Source organism: Phalacrocorax aristotelis, chromosome 25 (assembly GCF_949628215.1).
Source record: "Phalacrocorax aristotelis chromosome 25, bGulAri2.1, whole genome shotgun sequence".
Classification (NCBI taxonomy): domain Eukaryota; kingdom Metazoa; phylum Chordata; class Aves; order Suliformes; family Phalacrocoracidae; genus Phalacrocorax; species Phalacrocorax aristotelis.
The window spans coordinates 3,789,049-3,809,191 of NC_134300.1; the positions used below are offsets into that span (position 1 = coordinate 3,789,049).

Here is a 20,143-nt window from a genome sequence, read left to right on the forward strand (position 1 = left end):
CGCGCCCCCAGGCCTTCTTCTCCTCCTCTCCCTCTCCCGCCACCGCCTCCATCCCCATGGAAACTCCGGCCGCCCCGGGCGGAAAGGGCAGGCCGAGAGGGGACAAAGGGAGCGGCGGGAAGGGGGGGGGGGAAACGCGCCGGAAAAGAGGGAGGCATCCGAGGAGGGGAGGCAGAAGCGAGCCCAGCCGGGGAGGGGGAGCTGGGGGTGCCTCGGAGCGGGGGCCGAGAGGATGGGGCCGGAGGTGCGCGACGGGAGCCTTCGTGCGAGCCCTGGGGCGCAGGAGCAGCGCCCGGCGAGACCCCCCGGCAGGCCGGGGGCTGCCCTGCGGCGGAGAGCCCGGCCGGGAGCCCGGCCCTGCGGCCTGCGGGCGCTGGCGGGGCCGCGGCGGGGGGCGCTGCTCCGGGGGACGGCAAAGCGGTGCCCCGGGCGGGTGCGGAGGGGAGGCGGGCAGCAAGCAGTGCCGAGCCGCTGCAAGGGAAAGAGCTGAAAGCAGGACCTGGGAGCAGCAGAGGTGGCCCAGAGGTGACGCCGTCAGGCTGAGTGGCGAGTGTAAGTGATAGGCAGGGTCTGGGTTACCAGACAAAGCCTGCGAGCACTTTGGTTTCGGGTTCTTATTTATTTATTTATTTATTTTTTCTTCTGGTAAAGAAAAGAGGCAAAACCAGAAACATCGAGATTAGAAGCAGCCTGGGGGTGGAAGGGCCTCGGCGGAGCCTGGGCGAGCAGCAGGCCCGGCAGAGCCCGCGCTGCGGCCGGCGGGTGCGGGGCGGGAGGCGCGCTGGCGCCGCGCTCTGGGCGGGGCCGGGGGCGACCGGCGGCACGTGGAGGAGCCGCGCCGGTTGGGCCCGGCCTACCCGGGCCCGGGCAGGCACCCGCGGTAACCGCGGCGCGGTGCCGTCACTGCCGCGCGGGAAGGGGAGGGTGGCAGTGTAGAGCTAAGTAAGTAATTTTAGGGGGAAAATACTATTTTTTTTTTTTTTTAATGAAAATGACATGATGCTTTGTTAGAATTAGGTGGATCGGCATACCTTGGAAGAAAGGAGACATTCCAGTCCCTTGGCCCAAAATTTGCCCTGAAAATATGCATCACAAATGGCTCTGTCCTGCTGGAGACATCAAACTCCATCACATCTAAAATCTTTTTGGGTCTCATCATGCTAGCAGCATGCACAGATTCCTAATACTAGTTTTCTGTGAAGAGTAAAGAAAGAGGGACTTGTTTTGGCTTCCGGATGCTTCAAAGTATTGTTGCTATAAACTCTTGGGCAGAGATTTCCTACAAACACTATCTTGATGAAATTTGCATATGAAATTTGGTTACGTGTCTATAATCGTACGTGTGTGAATGGAAGGTGGCATTTCTTGATGTGTAACGGTGGGCGTACACCTAACCTGCTCTCTGGCAGACTCTGAGTGTTTCCAAAGGCGCGATGTCGCGGCCTGGTCTCTGCTAGTTTGAATCCTCCGTGATGCACCTGTTTTGCAGGCTGAGGAACACCAGGGTCACAGCATCTTCCCTGCTCAAGCACGTGCCCGAGCAGTATGTTGTTGATATTGCTACTAATAGCATAATACTAAGTTTTGGCAAGTCCTTGTAAGATAGTGAAGGGGAGGATATATTTTTTTTTTTGTGCTAGAGGTTTCCAGGCCTGGGGTCTGGAAGGTCCCATCTCCTCTGTTCGCAGGGCTGTGGGACCAGAAATCTTCCCCACCCCGCCCAGTTCCTGACTTGATCTCCACCTGTTGATGTGGGGTAGCGTTTCCAAGGGCTGTTGAGCTCCGTGCAGGCAGTTTGCTGCTTTGCAGGTGACTTCATTTCTGGGTACAGTGTTTGCTTCATTTGCAGTGCCCAAGCGAGAACCAAAATTAGGTGTTCCACAGTTATGTCAAGCCAGTAGGGATGGGGTGCCAGCCGGATCTCATTGTCGTTGGTTGTCCCTGAAGAGCTGATGGTGTGGATGACCAAGGGGGCTTATGTATGGTCTCCAGCCCCTGCTAAGATGGCAGCAAAGCTGACCTTGGCCACCCCTGGTGCTGCCAGGCTGGAGCTCAGCTCCTCCGGGTGTGCCAGATAGAGGACAGTTGGAAACATGGTCTGCCTGGGAAAACGAGCCTGGGGCATCCCTCCTTCCTGCAGCCATTTTGAGGATCCCAGCTGAGGACACATTCTCAACCTCTTGGGTAAATCCACCCATGCTGGACACCCCCGTTGTTCCAAGCATCCCCTGGCTGCTTGCTGCTGAATCTTCCCTTGAGATCCACATCGGGGGATCTCCAAGGTCCAACACCACCATACGCTGCTGCTGTGGGTGGTGACATGACAAGGGAGACCCAGGTCATGCTCCTAATTTACAGTGTCTGGTCTCGGCCAACTCACCCTGCTCCATCCAAAAAAACAGGGTAAAGGGGGATACCCTGGTCCACGGCTTTTCAGTCAGTGCTCTGTAGGCAAAGGGTGTTGCATCTGGGGTCTCTACTAGGATCTTCCTTTTTTACCACCGCCTTGGCATCTTCTAGTCTGTGTTTATGCTCTGCTTTCTCTGTGTGGCATCTGTCTCTCAGCCCTGCAGTGATTTTCACAACAGCAGTTACAAGTATGGGCCATAGGTGTCTTTGCTTGGGCCCTCATATGGGCCAGTGTCCACTTTAATTTTCCACTTTGTGGGTGGGATCCAACCTGCTCCCCTGAAAGGTCAGCTCCTCTCTCTCTTTATCCTGGTGGTTAGTGCTTCAGCCTCCCGACAGGAGCGTCATGCCCTCTTGCTTCATCTATCTTATCTGGGACGCGAAAATAACTCCTGTGGGGATTCACACCAGCAAAATGCAAATCAAACACTTGTATTTGTCTTAGATACTAAGATGACAGCTGAGCATGTGCTGTAACTTAACTGTAAGTTTGTAGATAAATCGGCCACTTGCTGAGTCGTGCCCTTGCCCAGCAAGCCTCAGTACAGCCACCAATGCCAGCCCATGCACTGAAGGCAAAAGCTTCCGAAACTGACTCTGTGTCTCATGGTGACATGTTAATTATCAGGGAGAGCAAAATGCAGGAGTCGCTGATGAACATCTTTTAGATGAGCCTGATCCCACGGACAAAGCGAGGCTCAGAAGGGCACTGGAGGGTTTGAAGATGCATGTGTTGTGGTGGTCAAATCAAGTGTAAGGTACGTGATTGCATTTTGGGTGTTTCTGACGTGGTTGGCAAACAAAGGAAAAAACGAATAAAGAAGGGATTACAAGTTTAGGAAAAAGACGAGAATATACCTTGCAACTTGTAAGGATTTGGGGGAAACCCTTCCCTGTTGTGGATACGTGAGTTAACGGGCTTTGTGGCTTGCAAGCGATTACCTTCTAAAGCATTATCCTTAGGGCTTGATGGGACTGGCTCTTTGGTGACTCTTGGAGAAGGTTTTATTAGGTAACAGGGTAGTTGTGTATACTATAAAACCTTTAGCCACGGATACCACAGAACAGCCCCAGCTCTGATCGGGATTTTCTAGTACTGTTTATTTAGGTGTGCAAAGAGATTTTTGAATCTCTCAGCACTGACAATGCTGCCCTAGAGCAACTTGACATGAGGTGGTATCTCACTGCTCAAGTAAGACACGTTTCAGCAGCCAACTTACTCCTTAAGTCTTTGTCTTGCAAAAGGCCTTTTCCAGCTGTTTATAAGGTAGTAAATTATCTTGGTTCACCCTGGTCCACTGCATCCTTGCTCATGGCTCACGTTCTCCCAGTCTGCAGCAAATGATTTGATGCTGGAAAGCAACTGGGGATGGTGGAGTTTGCACCTTGCTTGGACCCCGTGCAGCTTTTTCACTCCCATCACACTTCTGTGTGCTGGGAACCCTCACATTGTAAACACCTCCTTCTCTGTCTCTAAAGAGGGATATTGCTTGTGTCTCAAAACATGCTGCCCAGCTTACTGAATTTAATTGTCGTCTCTTCTCACATAAATGGGAGTATTGGCATCCCCCAGCACCAAAAATAACCTACCTGCATCTATGCTGCTCACTCCGGCCTCTGCTTTCCAAGGATGTCACCTACGGAGATAACAGAGGGACAGTCAGTACCTTGGGGAAGACTGGCCAAACTACTGAAGGTACAAAGACGCCTGGCAATGTTGCTTTCTAGCGTTCAGCAGGGAGCATTTGGTACCGTATGGCCTGTGGCCCTGTCCTTGTGCCAGGACGGGCGTGTGCTGGGACGAGGACAGGGAGAAGGTGAGAGGGCCCTGTTGGCACTCCTAGCAGGGACTGGGGGTGCTCCTGGGGGGGAGCAGCCTGTGGCACATCCATTTCCCTGCAGTGGGTGGTTCTCCCTGTACTTTCTCTGTCAGAAATGTGTAATTTTTACCTGGACCTCTCAAACTCCTGGACGTTTCCTGTTTCTGGTGCAGTTAGGCCTGATTGGAACCAGCTTTCCTCTGGATGCCAAATCCTAGTTGGTTGGTAAAAATCGGGCATGCGTGCTGCTAGGCTATATGTCACCCAAAGGCATACGAGAGCACAGGCAGTCAGAAGGGAAAGGCAGGTTGCAGAGCTGCAACAAGCCCTGGTCCAGCTCAGTCAGGAGGAATGGGTGTTCTTTCAAAACCCACCTGCCTTCTGACTCCCGGGATATAGCTGCCCATAAAGCCACGGTCATTCTTCTGAGGTTTGTGCACTTCCGTATTTCATCTCCAGTTTTTCTCCTTGCTGATAAAACTGTTCATGACTTCAAAATAGGCACTGCTTTTGAGATGCAGCCTCCCAAAATCATATTGAAAGAGTTGGTGTTGTCTTCTCCCGTGAGGAACACACATAGTGCAGCCACGAGCTGTGTGAGATTTTTTTTCTTCCTTTCTCTTCTATATTGGTGCTTTATAGCTTCATCTAAGATTTATTATATGACATCTTTTAAGCGCAGCCTTTGTTCATGCTGTAGGTAGGTGTTTTCTAGATTTTGAGTTTCCTCAAGGTACTGGTGGGATTACAGCGCTACACTGGCACTACAGTTGGTTCACAGAGTAATTTATTTCAAGGCTTATCAATTTATCGGGTATCTCTTGCAGCGGGAAGCGTTTTGTCTGATAGAAGTTAAACCCCTGCCTTCTTTCCCACCACTTCTCACTGAATTTTACTTGTCAAGACAAGCATAAACCTTTCCAAAGCCCTGGAGCATCAGTAAGAGGAAGATCAAATTGTTTGGTTTTGCGTTAGACGCGCTGAGGTCGCTAGTGGCGGGCCTCTTTTCATGAGCACCATATGACTTCACAGCACAATATGAGTCAAAGTCAGTTCTTTGCCAGCCAAGGTGGGAGGCAAGGATGCTTAGCATAGAATTACCAAAGGAATTCATTCTTTTATATTGTAGCTATGCACATAGCAGTGCCCCAGCCTAACACGTGAAGGACACAGATACAGAGGAAAGCAGGGTTTATATATGTGACAAGACAGTTGTATAGGCCAATCACATTTTTCAGTGTTAAGGGGTGGGCTGATTGGTTACTGTTGCTCACGTAATTGGTACGTACTTGTTCCATGCAGGATCAGTATGTGCTTGTCCCGTGCAGGTGGTACACGTGTGGTCAGTGGTGTACACACCAATGTTGTACAGGTGGTGATGGGGTTTATCCTAGATTCCAGTCAGTTGCAGTTCTGGCCATGGTCCTACGCCTGGTTCCACTGGAGGCTAAATCTTCTGTTGTTTCATCATTGGTATGGGGTCTTCTCTGTCCATAAGAGCTGGCTTAGGTTGGGTCTTCAGGTCACATTGACCCCGAGGTAAAAGCTCATAGCCTCAGGTAGTGTTCATTCTTCTAAGCAAGTTGTATTGCAGTTTGCATCTCGCCTTTCACATTTGTCCCTAATTAAAAGCATGTTTGGGGGTAAACGATGCAGTTTAGAAATGCAGAATGTGTTTGTTCACAGCAACGTGTCATAGAGTTTGATCAATTGTTCAACAGCTCAGTGGATGTAACAGGATATTTTATGTTGTTTTGATGTCATCTTAATTTTTTTCCCATGGAAGATGCATGTAGAGAAACATTAAACCCTTGACTGACAGCTTGCTTAAAATAAAACCATGATAGCTGCTTTTTCTTTTATTTCTTTGCTCAAACCACAGGTTTCTGCATTTTTCATCATGACAGAGCTTTCTTCATCATTGTCAGTGTTGTAAGCTAAATCCTCTTTCATCTTTATCTCTCTTGGCTTCTGCAGTGAGGATGCTGTGATGATGTTGCGGGAGATGCAGCAATTAACTCTACTCCAGGATTTAGCTCTGCCCTCAGTTGAGCTAGAGATGCTGCGGAAGGGTTGCCAGAGACGCAGATACAAGCCTGCATCCAGGTTTTTGCTGCATCCCTGCTGCCGAGTAAGACATAGATCATACCCGGAATGATTGCCTGTCCCTGTGGAAGAAGGGGATGCCTAGAGATGTTGATTTGCAAGGGAGATCTGTGTGGACACTGGGTTTTCACAGTGCCTCAGCACCATGCTGTGAGAGTGGGGTGTGAGACCCCTCCAGTGATGCAGGAGGTGCGGGATTTTTCAGTTCTGGTACTGATGCTGCACTTGTGGTGAGGTCTCTGTGGCGCAATGGACGAGCGCGCTGGACTTCTAATCCAGAGGTTCCGGGTTCGAGTCCCGGCAGAGATGATCTCCAGGCAGGTGTCTCTTTTCTTTTAATGCATGTTCTTTTATAGGTCCCAATCCGTTACATTTATAACACCCTTGAGGGCTTTAGATGAGAAGATAATGACTTTTCACGACACCCTCTCTACAGCTGATGCACATAACAGTCATGTGCTTCCCTTCTAAGGCACCTCTCTCATCATATTCCCCTTTTCTCATTCCTTTTGGTACCTCCTGAGTAGCTATGTGTTTTGACCCACTTGTTCCCCCAATACTGCTCACGGGTCCCATCTTTGATACCTTCTTAAGAAAACTACTGTGCTTTCCAGTAGAAATCAGGTGGTTAGGCAGTGGTTTAGAGCCCTCTGTTGATATTTCCTTTGATAAATGTGGTCATTTTTCTTCAAATGTGTAGCAAAAAAAAAAGTAGGTCTATATTCTGAATTTCCACCTTATAGAAATACTTTGCAAATGCTCTTATTTTTCCTCTTTTTACTTAGAGATGATGTTTGCTGGCAATGACCTCCACATCCCCATGGAGGTTCACCTTCCTAAGTAGCACATTGACTCTTCCTTTCCTTTCATAGCTGTTCTAAGTTAGTACGTAACTTCCTACGTGATCTCATTGCTATCAGTAGTGAGAAAGAAAAGAGGGGAGCTGCAGGTGAGTGCAGCTGTGATTGGTAGCTGAATGGGTATCAGCAGGGGCTGCTGAAGGGCTTTTCCAGGCTGCTGCAGCTGTTAGTTGTGATGGAAAAGTGCTGAAGGTCGCAGGAAGGGTGCTTGACCCGGACACTTCATATACTCTTCAGAAAGAAGTTCCTGTGTGGCTTGTTGGAGATATCTGGTGTACACTCAGCTCTGGAGAGCCAGGCATGCTGCTTGGACTAGTGAAGCTTGTGAATAAACATAGAAGGTGTTAGTCATCTTCTTTACCGTGAAGGTGACAGCACTGGAACAGGCTGCCCAGAGAGGTTGTGGGGCTTCCTTCCCTGGAAATGTTCAAAACCTGCCTGGACGTGGTCCTGTGCCCCCTGCTCTGGGTGTGCCTGCTCAAGCAGGGGGTTTGGACAAGATGATCTCCGGAGGTCCCTGCCAACCCCTGCCATTCTGTGATTCTGTGATTCTGTGAGGTGTCCTTGGATTAGCAGGGTCCATTCAGATCTGGGTCATCATAGGAACTGCTGGCTTGCTTCCTCTTAGCTTCTAGTGTTGCTCTGTACTACAGAAGTCGAAAGCAGCAGAGCACCCACTAGAAGGGGACTTCTCCTTTCCTCAGTTGCCACCTCAATCATCTGGGTACGATTTGCCTTTGGTGGGGTGGTGCGGAAAGGTCCCTCTGAAGGACAGTTCATAGAATCCCTTTTGGATATCTGCATTAGGATGAGAAAAATTATTTCCTAGGAACACTTTCTTCCCTTCCTGGTCTATGGTTAGGTGAACCTCTCCCACATCTGGAATATATTGAGGGATGCAACCTAAACCAGGGCAGACCTAGGTAGTGGCATCTGCCTGGTTGCTTCCTTCAAATCCAAGGTAGTAGGAAGCTTGACCCCATTACTGGGCCATGTAATCCCACAATTCTGCTTCTTCCCAGTTGCGTGACCTTCAGTGGCTGCCATCTGTTCTCCTGGCCCTTGTCTATTGAGGAGTGGGTTTCTTTGGGTTTTGAGGTGTAGTGCAAAAACCAATTTGACCAAGTTGATGCATCTTTCTTCCTTGGTGTTTCCTCATCAGCGCCTGCCCTCAGCTTCATGTTTGTTAGCGACTACCTGTGCTCACACGTATCTCCACAGGGACCCAGGTCTCCATCTCTCTGCATTCCCAGCCTCTTGTATACCTCCTGAAGAGAAGGTTACCTTCAATGCTCAAACCTCATCCCAGAACCAGGACACACCATGATTTCAATTCAGCAGGAGCAGAGAAATACACTCCTGTTTGGGTAATGCAACGGTCCCCTCCTGGACCTTTCAGAGGATGAGTATGCTGCACTGCGCACTTGCCAACACAGGGTACGTTCCCATTGATAGGACTTCTAGTCTCTGGTGGAAAACCAATCCACCTCTATCACAGTAGCTGGCGAGCTTGTTTTCTTTCTTTTTCTTCTTGTGGTGCCTCTGCGAATACTGGAGTTCAGCCTGTTTGGAAGACCAGATCCTGGTGGTGCTAGAAGTTCTGCAGTCACGTTCGTTGTGACGTAGGTGTCATGTCCGTGACATCCGGGGGGGTCCTGAAAGGCCAGAGGAGATTGTTCTGAGAAGGAGAAAATATGTGGACAGTGAGCATGGGTGCACACCTGAAGTAAAATTTGGTTGGAATGAGGGGAGAAAGGAGGGGTTCTGCGGACATCACTTGTACTCTTCAACAAATGGAGAATTAAATATGTGCTTTTTTTTTTTTTTAGGACAGAGGCAGCAATATGACTGATTCTAGTTTAGCTGCTGTAACAACAGGAACGGTTGCATTTTCTCTCCCCTAACTATGAGTCTGTAAGAGCTTGGGAGCAGGATCCTTGGCATTACCAGACATGGTCTCTTCCTGCTTCTGTGTCTCCTTCTCCTGACACCTTCTGTGCCGCAGCCCTCATGCTGAACCTCCTGATCCAGGCCATCCCATGTTTGGGAAAGTGAACAGGTGAGTCTTGTGACCTCCAGAATTCAGGCATGCAGCGTTAGTAGATGGTTATGTGGGATGACCCCTGTTGATCACCTCACCTGTGTGAATAGGACCCAAAGCTTTCTTACCTAAAGCTCATGGGAGCTGAGAGTAGCTTGAGTTACTGCAAATCCCCATGATGGAGGAGGAAAGCCCGGTGTAGGGGAAAGGGCTGTGCTAGTGAGATGCCATGTGACCATGTCTTTCATGCAACCTCATATCACCCATATCCAGGAGTGGGGTACCTACCACCTCTCTGGGCAGCCTGTTCCAGTGTTTCACCACCCTCACTGTAAAAAAAATTTCTTCCTTGTATCTGGTCTAAATATGGCCTGTCTTAGGGCCAGTACTCTGTAATGTCTTCATAAATGACTTGGATGCAGGACTGCAAGGAATACTAAAGTTTGCTGATGACACAAAATTGGGAGGAGCTGTTGACACTCTCAAGGGCAGAGAGGCCCTGCAGAGAGATCTAGACAAATGAGAGAGCTGGGCAACCACCAACCATATGAAGTTTAACAAGGGCAAGTGCTGGTTTTTGCAGCTGGGGCACGGCAGCCCTGGCTGTACATACAGACTGGTGAATAAGAGGCTGGAGAACAGCTCTGCAGGGAGGGACCTGGGGGTTCTGGCCGACAGCAAGTTGAACACGAGCCACCAGCATGCCCTGGCAGCCCCGAGGGCCAGCCGTGCCCTGGGGGGCACCGAGCCCTGCATCGCAGCCGGGCAAGGGAGGGGATTGTCCCGCTCTGCCCCGCGCTGGGGCGGCCTCACCCCAAGTGCTGCGGGCAGCTTTGGGCACTGCAGTATGTTAAGGATATAAAGGTACTAGGGAGTGTCCAGAGGAGGGCCACCAATTTGGTGAAGGGTTTAGAGAGGAAACCATATGAGGGGTGGCTAAAGTCATTTGGTTTGTTCAGCCTAGAGAGGAGGAGACTAAGGGGAGATCTCATCGCAGTCTACAGCTTCTTCGCAAGGGGAAGAGGAGGGGCAGGCGCTAGTATCTTCTCCCTAGTGACCAACAATCGGGAGTGCCAGGAAAGGAAGGAATGACAGGAAGGTGTGCCAGGGGAGGTTGGAGGAACCCCTAGTGCCCGGTCCCTCAATCTGCAGCATTTCTGAGTACTCTCCTGCCAACGAAGTGCTTAGCAGCTGCGGTGTCCTGGGTGGGTCCACCTCCCTGGCCCCATTCCTTCCCAGGGTCCGAGCCTGCCTCCTGGGTCGGGACTTTGCAGCTAGTTTGCTCTGAGCAGTCTCTGCCCATTCTGCTCTGCACACCTCCCATCCAGCTGCACTGGCTCCCTCGTGGAGCTCAGCACCTGCAGCACTCACCAACTTCACGCTGACATGGTGCACTGTCTGTGCTCCACACCTTTATTTCCAGACAGATTAACCAGTCTTTTCTGGACAGGCGCACATTACATTGTTTTGTGCTATGTTCCTGCACTGTTCAGTGCAGTTTGTATCTTCATCATTCAGCGTACAGCCTCAGGGCTTGTTTACTACACATCAAACCCTGCTCTGAACAGGGAATCTTTTGCTTCCTCTTGCATTTATCTGTTGCACTCATCACCTGGAGAAGTCAGTCTCAGAAACGTCAGGGAGGTTATAAATTCTCACAGTGCCCTATGACATGAGGAAATACATCCTCCCCCTTCAACCCGGCTCCCAGACGTGCCCCTCGCAAAGGCAGTCGTCGGACCCCCAGCAGCACCGAACTTTGCTCGGCACTCGCGCTGCTAATGCAGCTGCAGTCCTGCCCAGCTAGGCCCCCTTCCCTCGCTGCGTGCTGCTCTGAGTGCAGCACGTGTTTCCAGGGGAAAACCAAGTTGTCCAGGGAATTAGAGCATGAATAGCACAGTTTGTTTGTCACGGGCAGAGACAAAGTTATCTTTTTTCTGGTACTTCCTAAGATCTCCCTCTAGAAAGATCTCTCTTTCCCGCTCTGCCCCGCGCTGGGCGGCCTCACCTCGAGCGCTGTGGGCAGGGTTGGGCGCCGCAGGACGTTAAGGATATAAAGCTACTGGAGAGTGTGCAGAGCAGGGCCATGAAGTTGGTGAGGGGTTTAGAGAGGAAGCCGTAGGAAGCCTTTCCTCACAGGAGAGCTGTTCCACCCCTCTGATCATTGTTGCGGCCCTCTGGACCACCAACAGGTCCATGTCTTTTCAGTTCTTGGACCCCAGAGCTGGACGCAGCACTCCAGGTGGGGTCTCGCCAGAGCGGAGTAGAGGGGCTGAATCACCTCCCTCGACCTGCTGGCCACGCGGGGGTTGCCCTGACCCAGCTGCAGGACCCCGCTGTGCTTGAACTTGTTGAGCCTCAGGAGGTTCACACAGGCCCACTTCTCAAGCTTGTCTAGTTCCCTCTGGATGGCATCAGGAAAGTGCGGCACAACCCCGGGGAGGGGCCCCTTGCGCGCGTGGCAAAGCCCAGCAAAAGCCACGGGCCCTCTGGAAGGCAGCAGAAGATACGCTGCTGGCAGGCAGGGGCTACTTCGATGTTAATTCAGCTGCTGCATAGAGCTTATGACACATTTCCACCTTTTTTTCATGTTTTCTTGCTTTTGAGACTGATCTAGTTCTGTTAAGGGAGTCAGATGGAGAGACTGTCGAGGTGACTCTAGTTGTTGGTGACTTACAGTAAATAATTTACTTTGCAACCAGAGCTATTTTTGAGAATTTTTGGTAATAATACTTTTAATGCATTTAATGAGATGCTTTCCTACATAGCTTAGTACAACGTCTATCTTTTTCTATCTAGGCCCTAGAAAAATGAAGTGTAATTCTCTACCCAGTCATGTCGCTGATGCAATAGATGTAGTAGAAGAGCTCTGTTTGAGGTACGGGCTTCAGGAGCAGTTGTACACTTGTGTGCAGCTTTTTTTTCTCAGGTCAGTAAGTTTTGTATTGGGTGTTCAGGGGTGGTGAGACGGGTAAATAGTATGGTGTTTTGTTGGGTTTTTTAATTTGTTTCTTTTTTTGTTTGTTTTTGTTTTGTTTTGTTCTAAGTACATTTAGTTTTCCTGGAATTCCTGACTTTACTAAAGATGGAACCTTAATTTTCTTTCACCAGTTTTGCTGCATACTGTGCAAATTGTTGACATCATCTCTTAATGGGACCGGTGGTAAGATCTATCAAGGGTTAGAGTGAGTATGATGTAGGCATCTGTATATGGAGTTTTAGCATTTCTTGGGAAAGCAGCAGGGACATAAGACAGTGTCTCTGAGGGTGTGGAACAGCTCGTCGCCTTTCCCGATCGCCCGCAGGGTACCCTGTTGTCCTGAGAACCTTTGCACCCTGTGCAGGCCCCTTGTAGGTTATAAGCATCAGGACTTCACTTATTTTGCGGGCCTATAGAGAGCACGGAGCCTGAGAGATAGGAGGTGCTCAAAGCACACAGGGCACTGTTTGGAAGAGCAGCTCCCGAGGAGCGGCTGACAGAGGGGGTTCGGGGGTACAAATGCAGGGCGGGAGCTGTTGGGAAGGGGTGGGTTCCTTCCCTGACTGTTCAGGAGGAGAGAAGGGGTTTATAAAGTTTTGGGACTGGGGAATGGCTGGGAAAGGGTGGTGGGTTCATCAGCCTTCATTAGGTGGGTTTTGCTGTGGGATGTGTGTTTAGGTGAGGATTGTTCTGTTTTAGACTCTCCGCAGCCGATGTGAGGTCAGGACAAAGTCATGAGAGACGTGGTGTAAACTGGGCCTCCGCATCAAAACATGCAGGGCTGAATGTCAGAAAAGTTTCATCTCAGGTTGCATTAGGTACATTAAGGTACATCAAAATGTATCTTCTGGGACTCCGAGGTCTCTGCTCCTCCATGCGTTTACATACTCCGTTTCCCTGACTTAATTTTTGCATCCAGCCCTTCTCAGTCCCTCTGGGTGTCACAGTCATTGTTACTTAAAGGCATTGACTAGTCCCTTGTTTCCAGCGCAGACCTGTGCCACCATCTTCCCTGGAACCTCTTGGAGAAGGGGATGTGTATTACTTGTGCTCATAACAACAATGTCTGGACAGGGGTCTGTCTCTTATTGCAATCCCAGGTGCGCAAGCTTTTTCTGTGATTCCCTTTTTGCCTTTTTCCTTAAGTGTCTGATGAGGTTTGCTCCGGTATCAGTGATGGCGATTATGTTCTCTTGTTCTTGTTTATCGATTGTGTGTTCAGCACTGGTTTCTGTGGTCATAAGGTGTTCATTTTAGATCTCTCAGTCACCGTGACATGCCGTTGTGGTTTTCCCATTGGCCGACTGCCGAAGTAATTCCCTAAGGGGCTTTGTAGGTAATCAGGCTCAGGGGTTTGGAGCCGCTTTTGTGGCGGACTTGTACTTGTGGCTTCGTCTCTCGGACAGTCTCGGTTGCTGCGTTGTACAATGTCCTGTCTTTTTGAGCTTTCTACCTTTTGATATTTTCTGGGGTCTGGGTTAGAACTTTTTTTGGCAGGATTTCTTTGGTTTATTCCTGCAGGTAAAGTCCAGTCGTCTTCTGACATCCAGGTCCCTGTGGGTTCCCCCGCCGCCCGCGATACCTCCACCAGCATTTTCCCATGAGAGGAGGGGCAGAGAGGGGAGCAGAGTGCCAGGGCATCCACAGAGGTAGCGTCAGGCTTCGTCCTGTCTTTGCAGGGGTGACCCTGAGGAAGTGTGATGCATAGGGTGATAGCATGAGTATATATTTTGTGGGTGCACTAATCCCTTTCAGAGTGTGTCAGAGGGTAAGGATTTTATTCTGTTTAATGTAAATGTTCTGTTTGGTATCCTTGTTGAAGACGTGAGTTCTGTGTGGGAGGAAGCCAGCTATTTGACTACTTTGGGGATAGGTTGCGTGTATGTGTTTGTAGGTAATAGCTTACTTGCCAGATATCTTGAAATAGTTGTATCTGATTTTCCTAGTGACTCTTGAAGAGCTTTGGTGCTCCCTGACGGCAGGTGCTGTTGCCAAAAAGCAAGGCAGGGTGATAGAAGAGTTTTCCATTTATGGGGATAGTTTCAGCCATCTCCTGTCACAAACTTCTGTTATGTAGCAATCGGGATGGCAGCTTTCTTTTGATTCCTTGATGAATGAGAGGATGATGGAGCACATTATAAGAGTATAATAGTTTTCCTTTGGCAGTATGGGTACCCAAGGGCCAGCCTGCTTTTGAGGAACGGCACGAGGATATCAGCATCAACCGTTACCAGAGGAAGGAAGCTTCTTTTGCAGGTGAGGAGATGAAGTATGCTCCTTATTTGTTGTTTCATTTTCATTGCGGGGACAGGGAGGGGCTGGGGCATGCAAAACATGGTCCCAGACACGGGAGCTGTCTTATTACGTGGGAGGCTGCGAGAGAGTTCACAGGCACCGCTGGACAGGCATTAGAAAAAGGTGCTCAGGTTGGACCGACCTGGCAGAACAGTCCCACCGTTTGAAGGAATGGGTACTTCTGTGTTGATGCTTTCCTTGCTTGGTCGGCGTCACCTTTGGCCTTTCCTCATCGAGCTTGTATTTTGGCAAGAAGCGTGTCTCATTAAGCGTTTAGGTCTGAGGGGTGTCCATGAGGTTTTGTGACCATCACGTGGTATTCAGTATCTGCACATGGGTCTTCTGTAACTAATATGCAGTTTGGGTTAAGACTTGATAGCGCAGTGTTAGGTAATAGGATTTTGTATGCATGCACCTGCTGGCAGTCCAGTCTCCTGTCCCATGTGTGTCCATGCTGTCATTCAAGCATGCTGTGTACTGAGGGGTTCTCTGTGCTGCAGTTCATGGAGACATTTAGGAACTCTTTTCCAAGGAGGAAGAGTCTGTAATTGCACCAGCCACCATCATTTGTTTCCAATATCTGTTTTGGCATTTGGCCTAGGAGTCTCTGCCTATACTTGAGTCACCTGGTAGTCACTGCATTTGTGTGTCTCGGTGGTAGGTTTGACTTATTCTTGCTGTTTAAGTAATAGGTCTAGGCTAAGCAGGACAGTTGAGCAATGCACAACAGGGAAGACAAGCAGAGGGTATCGTGGGTTGTGATGGAGGAGTACAGTTAGTCATTTGGGTTTAGTGGTTTTGGGGTCTCTGTGTTGCCAAGTGAGTTAGTTAAAGGGATTTTTTAGTCTGTTTTTCATGATGGACTCTCACTTTTGGAAAGCAGGATACATCTGTGTGCCTCTGTGTATTTTTCCTGAGGTTCGCCTGGGATCAAAGGTTACGTTTCCTGAGTCATCAGATACAAGTATTCCGAGCATACAAGCAGGCACCTGATGTGGACACTGACCCGGGAGGCACGGCTCGGGAGGGGAGGGGAGCCATGTGGAAGTGCTCGGGGAAAAGGATGACTCTGGGATATGGCTGTCGGGGTAGGGGAAAGAGGGCAGGGTGTAAACTTCTTATGGGTATTATTGTGTGTCGTCTTTTTGAACTCACCGATGCCAGTGACTCGGCATCACAGATCGGAGTGCAAAGCATGGATTTGCCAGGTTAGTGGAGTGGGGAACTCAAATGGTGAAGGCTCGCTGTTCGTTAGGGTGTTTGTCAGCATCCCATTGACTTTGTTTCTTTGTTGCTGCAGATGTACAGTAGGGAGCCGGACACAGAAGGCAGGAGGGGATCAGAGCATCGTGAGAAGGTAGGTTGGCACGTGACTATGGAGGGATCGCGTCGCTGTGAGCACCTATGACTAGTTAATGTTCTGTTCTGAAGGTGTAAAGTGACTAACAAAATCATAAGTGAAGCGGGACGTCTGCCCCGAGCTCGTCGGGCAAGGTGAGCGATGAACAGCAAACCACAGCAGCGGTTATTTTTGAGGTGTGGAATTGTTTTTGAGCGGGTGGCCGCTTCCAGGCACAAGAGTCGCTTTGCCTCTCTGATTTTCTAGGCGCCATAGGTGGCGGCGGCCGCAGCATCCAGCTGTATTAGCGTGGGAGTGACTGGAACTTCACAGCACTTCCAAAGAGGGTGCCATCATGGAAGAGGCCAGCGTTGACTGGTGTGACGCTGTCTGATGGCAGCCCATGTTTGCAGATGATGAAGAGGATCCGGGTGATTGCATCACCATCCTACGTAGCTTGTGTGGCCTTTTTAAAGGACGGCTTTTGAGCCCCAGGGTTTTGAAAGGGAAGTTGAGGGACTAATGCTGTCTTTCTGAGGGTGGCCAGATAGTTGGGGGAAGTGTAGGTGGGGCAGGCAGGGGTTTTTAAAATCAGTGTAGCAGACTGATCAGAGATGGGACACGTTAGGGCCGAGAGAGGGCATGCCGTCCTTTCCGCAAAACATGAGTGTCTGCTGGGCAGGGCAGTTTCAGGCTTAGTTTGTGTTATAGTGTGGTTTTGTAGTTTGTCTTCTGTGTCCCTTACCATACCTTACTCAGGAGCTGATGTCTCTATTGTTCTCTCTGCACACCGGGCATTTTGCTAGCAACAATGAGGGTTTTGCTAGCCTTGGCTCATCAGCATAATGCTGAGAGCTTCCTTGCTTGCATTATTTGTCTAATGCACAGATCTGTCTTCTGTGTCTCTAATATTAGAAGTTCATCTTTTTGCAGTGGTGACTAAGGTCACCTCAGCATTGCTGCTCAGGAGGAGTTCGTTTACCTGGAGCCCTTTTCTGTGACTTCCTCTCCGCATCTTAAAGTTCTTACGTCTTTAAGCCTGGCTTGTCGTGCATCCATCCGTCTTCCCAGTTTTGGACTTGCTGTTTACTCACATGTGTTTATGTGCAACTTCTCTGTGGATGCTGTAGATTCTTCTTCACGGCCCTATCGATAGTCTCGCCTGATGGTGTCTCCAGGCCAGGAGTCAGTCGTCTTGGTGAACGTTTTCTGAGGTCTCTGGGAAACATGATTTGTAGTGTTTGCAGTGTTGGTCTGTGCATGTCTCTGTCGAAGCTGCTCCGGGTGGTTAGGGAAAGAATAGCAGTAAGAGTATATGGTTAATGTTAATATGCCTAGACTGTTTTGGCAACGCCCGTACAACCCTCGTCGGAGCGAGTGGCCGTTGGCAGCGGGCGAGGACAGTAGTTTCCGGGGCGTTTTGTGGGTGCCGAGGGGATGACCGTAGCTGTCTGGGAGAGGCAGCTAGAGTGCTAGCTGAGCAGAGGGCACCTCTCAGCTGTTCAAGCTTGTACGTGCGTGGGGCTTAACATTTGATTGAAGTTATTTCCTTTAACGGCAGGCTGTAGCTGGGCTCTAGATGGTATTCCTACGTGGAAGCAAGACCTGTGGAATGGTTAAGCTGTTGCTGTGCGTCCAGGTGACTTGTTCAGTAAGATTATTTTTCCAGGTGTAAATGTCATGCAGGGCCACGGAGGAGAGCCCAGGGGAGCGCTGTAAGAAGGCGAGTCTGTGCGTGGTACTAGAGGGAAGATGTGACTCCCTTATGGTTTTAGTTTTTTACTCCCTTAGGGTTTTACTTTTTTTTTTTGGTTTGAGGTCACTTAGTGACGAGCCGAGCGTGATCTGGGCCCTGGAGGTGTCAGGCAAGGTGACCAGTGCTTGGTGGGCTGGAGTAGGGGTTATTTCTCAGGTGTGGTATTGCTGGTGATGTTATGAGCAACCCATGTTGTTTGGGTCTTACAGCTGGTATGCGAGCCTCAAGGCAGCAAGCTGAACTGACGGAGGCTGGCCGTAAAGGTGTTGGGGTCAAGGTGTGTGACATTTGGACTATGACAGCATGTTCCTTTTTGCTTGGGTTTTTTTGCAGGTGCCGCAACAGACTTGAAGGGGTGGTGCTGCATGGCGATGAGAGGTTGGAGGATGTGCAGCGGTTGTGGGCCAGGCTGTTGTTTAATAGCAAGGTGTTTAAGGGCAGCTCAGCTGAAGTGTTTCTCTTTGCTTTTGCAGGTTCTGTGCTGGCTGCCTTTGAAACTGGATGAGCATTTGTGTGTGACTGATGGCTTTGTGTCTTCATTATGGTTTTTTTATTTGAGGGTGCCATGTGATGAGCCAAGTGGGATCTGGGCACTAGAGGTGAGTCGAGCAAGGTGAGCAGCGATGGGTGGGCTGAAGTAGCGGGGCTTTCTGAGGTGTTGCTTTGCTGGTGAAGTTATGAGCAACCCATGTTGTTTGGGTCTTAGAGTTGGTATGCAAGCCCCAAAGCAGCAAGCTCAGCTGATGGAGGCTGGGCGCCAAGGTGTTGAGGTAAAGGCGTGTGAGATGGAGATTGGTGTGGGTAACCTTAGACTTCTGCAGTGTCTCAGCATGTGTCTTGCACTTGGGTTTTTGTAGGTGCTCTGCAGAGGCTTCGGAGGGGAGACACTGCATGCCGCTGAGAGGTGTGAGAAGGTGAGGCGGTTTTGGGACAGGCTGTTGTTTATAACAAGGTTTTACATGACAATTCCGTTGTAGCATTTCTGTTCGGTTTTGCAGGTTCTGTGCTGGCTGCCTTTGGATTTGGATGAGCATTTGTGGTGAGCCGGGTCACAGAGAGGAGGAGGAAGGTGCTGCTGATTTCTTGCAAGCGCGACGGTAGTTTTCCGTCTTTTGGTATCTCTGTGCGCAAGTGATGATGGCTGCAGTGTGTGACGCTGGAATCTGTGCGGAACAGGCGAGCGGACCCTGTCCTTTTTGAGGAGGGTTTTTTGTGGAAGAGCTCTGTGTTTACCCATGTGATACTTATTCCTGGCACTGTGGGTTTTTTCAGATGCCTAAGAGGAACCTGGCAACTGCAGGAATATCCTGGTAGTAGCTGATGTGTTTTGTGTTGTGAAATGATTCAGAACCTGAGCCATCTAAAAGCCCCAGTGTGTAAATTTGACTTTGATTAGAAAGAGATATTGAAAAATCGAGATATCTCTTATTCAACAGAGTTGCATTCTATGAACTTACCGTTAGAGTGGATCTTCAGAGATGATGTCTTTGGCAGTAGAATTCATCAGCACAAGACTTTAATTTTTTTTTTTTTAAGATAAAAAGTCAACTTCCTTGCAGAGATCCAAGCACAGCACATATTCCAAACATTGATGGCATTGGTAGTGTTTGGGTTCTCAGTTGTAACAACTGAGATATCATTAAATGGTGTTCCTCCACATGGTTCAGTACAGCCAAACGCATTAGCATATCTGCCGGTCCTTCTTGGTAGCCCCGTGTATTGCGACACTGGGGATTTCACAAACACCACACCCACACACAGCCCCACACACCCAAAAGTAAAACCATATCGGGGATCTCTCAACTCACTGATTTTTTTTCTGTCATAAGTGAAACTTTAAAAAAGCTAACATTGTGTGATCTACAAACTGACTTGCATTGTTACAGCAATAACTGCCAAACAGATGTAGTTTATGATTTATTAGGTGTATTTAAACACTTGGGTATTTGTTGGAAACATTTAAAAAGCGAGGCAACTGAAAGTTTTGGGGTTTTTTTCCACTGATATTTTGAGGGAGCGCTCTTAAGTATTTTATTTCAGTCTCGCTTTCGACGCACGTTTCCCTGGCAGTTCAGCAGCATCTCTTGGGCGGGGCAGCTGGGCGGACGTCCCTCCCAACTCCGTAACACGCCAAAACCCCCCAGTCACGTTGCTGCTGTGTATTTTGGAGATAGATAATCTTATGGCGGGCGTGAACGGCTGTGCGAGTTGAATGAACGCAGAAGGAAAATGGAAAGCTTTTAGAGCCTAGACGCTCATATTGGATGTGCGTAAACACGCGCCCGCCTTCTCAGCACAAAGTGAATTACTGAGATTTATTCTTAATTTTTTACGTTACTCTTTCAAGTTTGACACGCTTCACTTCAGGCTTCGTGGAGCCAGGCAGCAAGACGTGCGGCGGCAGGGCGAGGGCTGTAGCTGCTGCGGTGGATCTGTAAGCGGAGGTTCCGGTTCCGGTACAACTTTGCCCCGCAGCCTCACGGGGTTATCTCCCCGCAGCGGTGCCGTAAGGAAGGGATGAGACGTTTTCCAGCACC

The 20,143-nt window shown here is 49.6% G+C and overlaps 1 protein-coding gene and 1 non-coding gene across 51 annotated transcripts in view; both read left to right on the forward strand.

Moving 5' to 3' along the window:
* Positions 1–201: 201 nt before the first annotated feature.
* Positions 202–20,143, forward strand: part of LOC142048476 (uncharacterized) — a 45,726-nt gene continuing 25,784 nt past the window's right edge. For 4 of the 50 annotated variants that reach the window (XM_075075425.1, XM_075075413.1, XM_075075414.1 and 1 more), the window contains exons 1-10: positions 562–8,805; positions 9,025–9,254; positions 12,036–12,165; positions 13,205–13,316; positions 14,383–14,472; positions 15,395–15,536; positions 15,810–15,868; positions 18,080–18,219; positions 18,464–18,520; positions 18,584–18,645. In XM_075075425.1, coding sequence (XP_074931526.1) covers positions 12,047–12,165; positions 13,205–13,316; positions 14,383–14,472; positions 15,395–15,536; positions 15,810–15,868; positions 18,080–18,219; positions 18,464–18,520; positions 18,584–18,645 — 781 coding nt within the window. In that variant the 5' untranslated portion in view covers positions 562–8,805; positions 9,025–9,254; positions 12,036–12,046. The other 46 variants (XM_075075441.1, XM_075075447.1, XM_075075446.1 and 43 more) reach the window with 42 other exon arrangements.
* Positions 6,571–6,644, forward strand: TRNAR-UCU (transfer RNA arginine (anticodon UCU)). Its single transcript has one exon. It is a non-coding gene; the product is annotated as a tRNA-Arg (tRNA).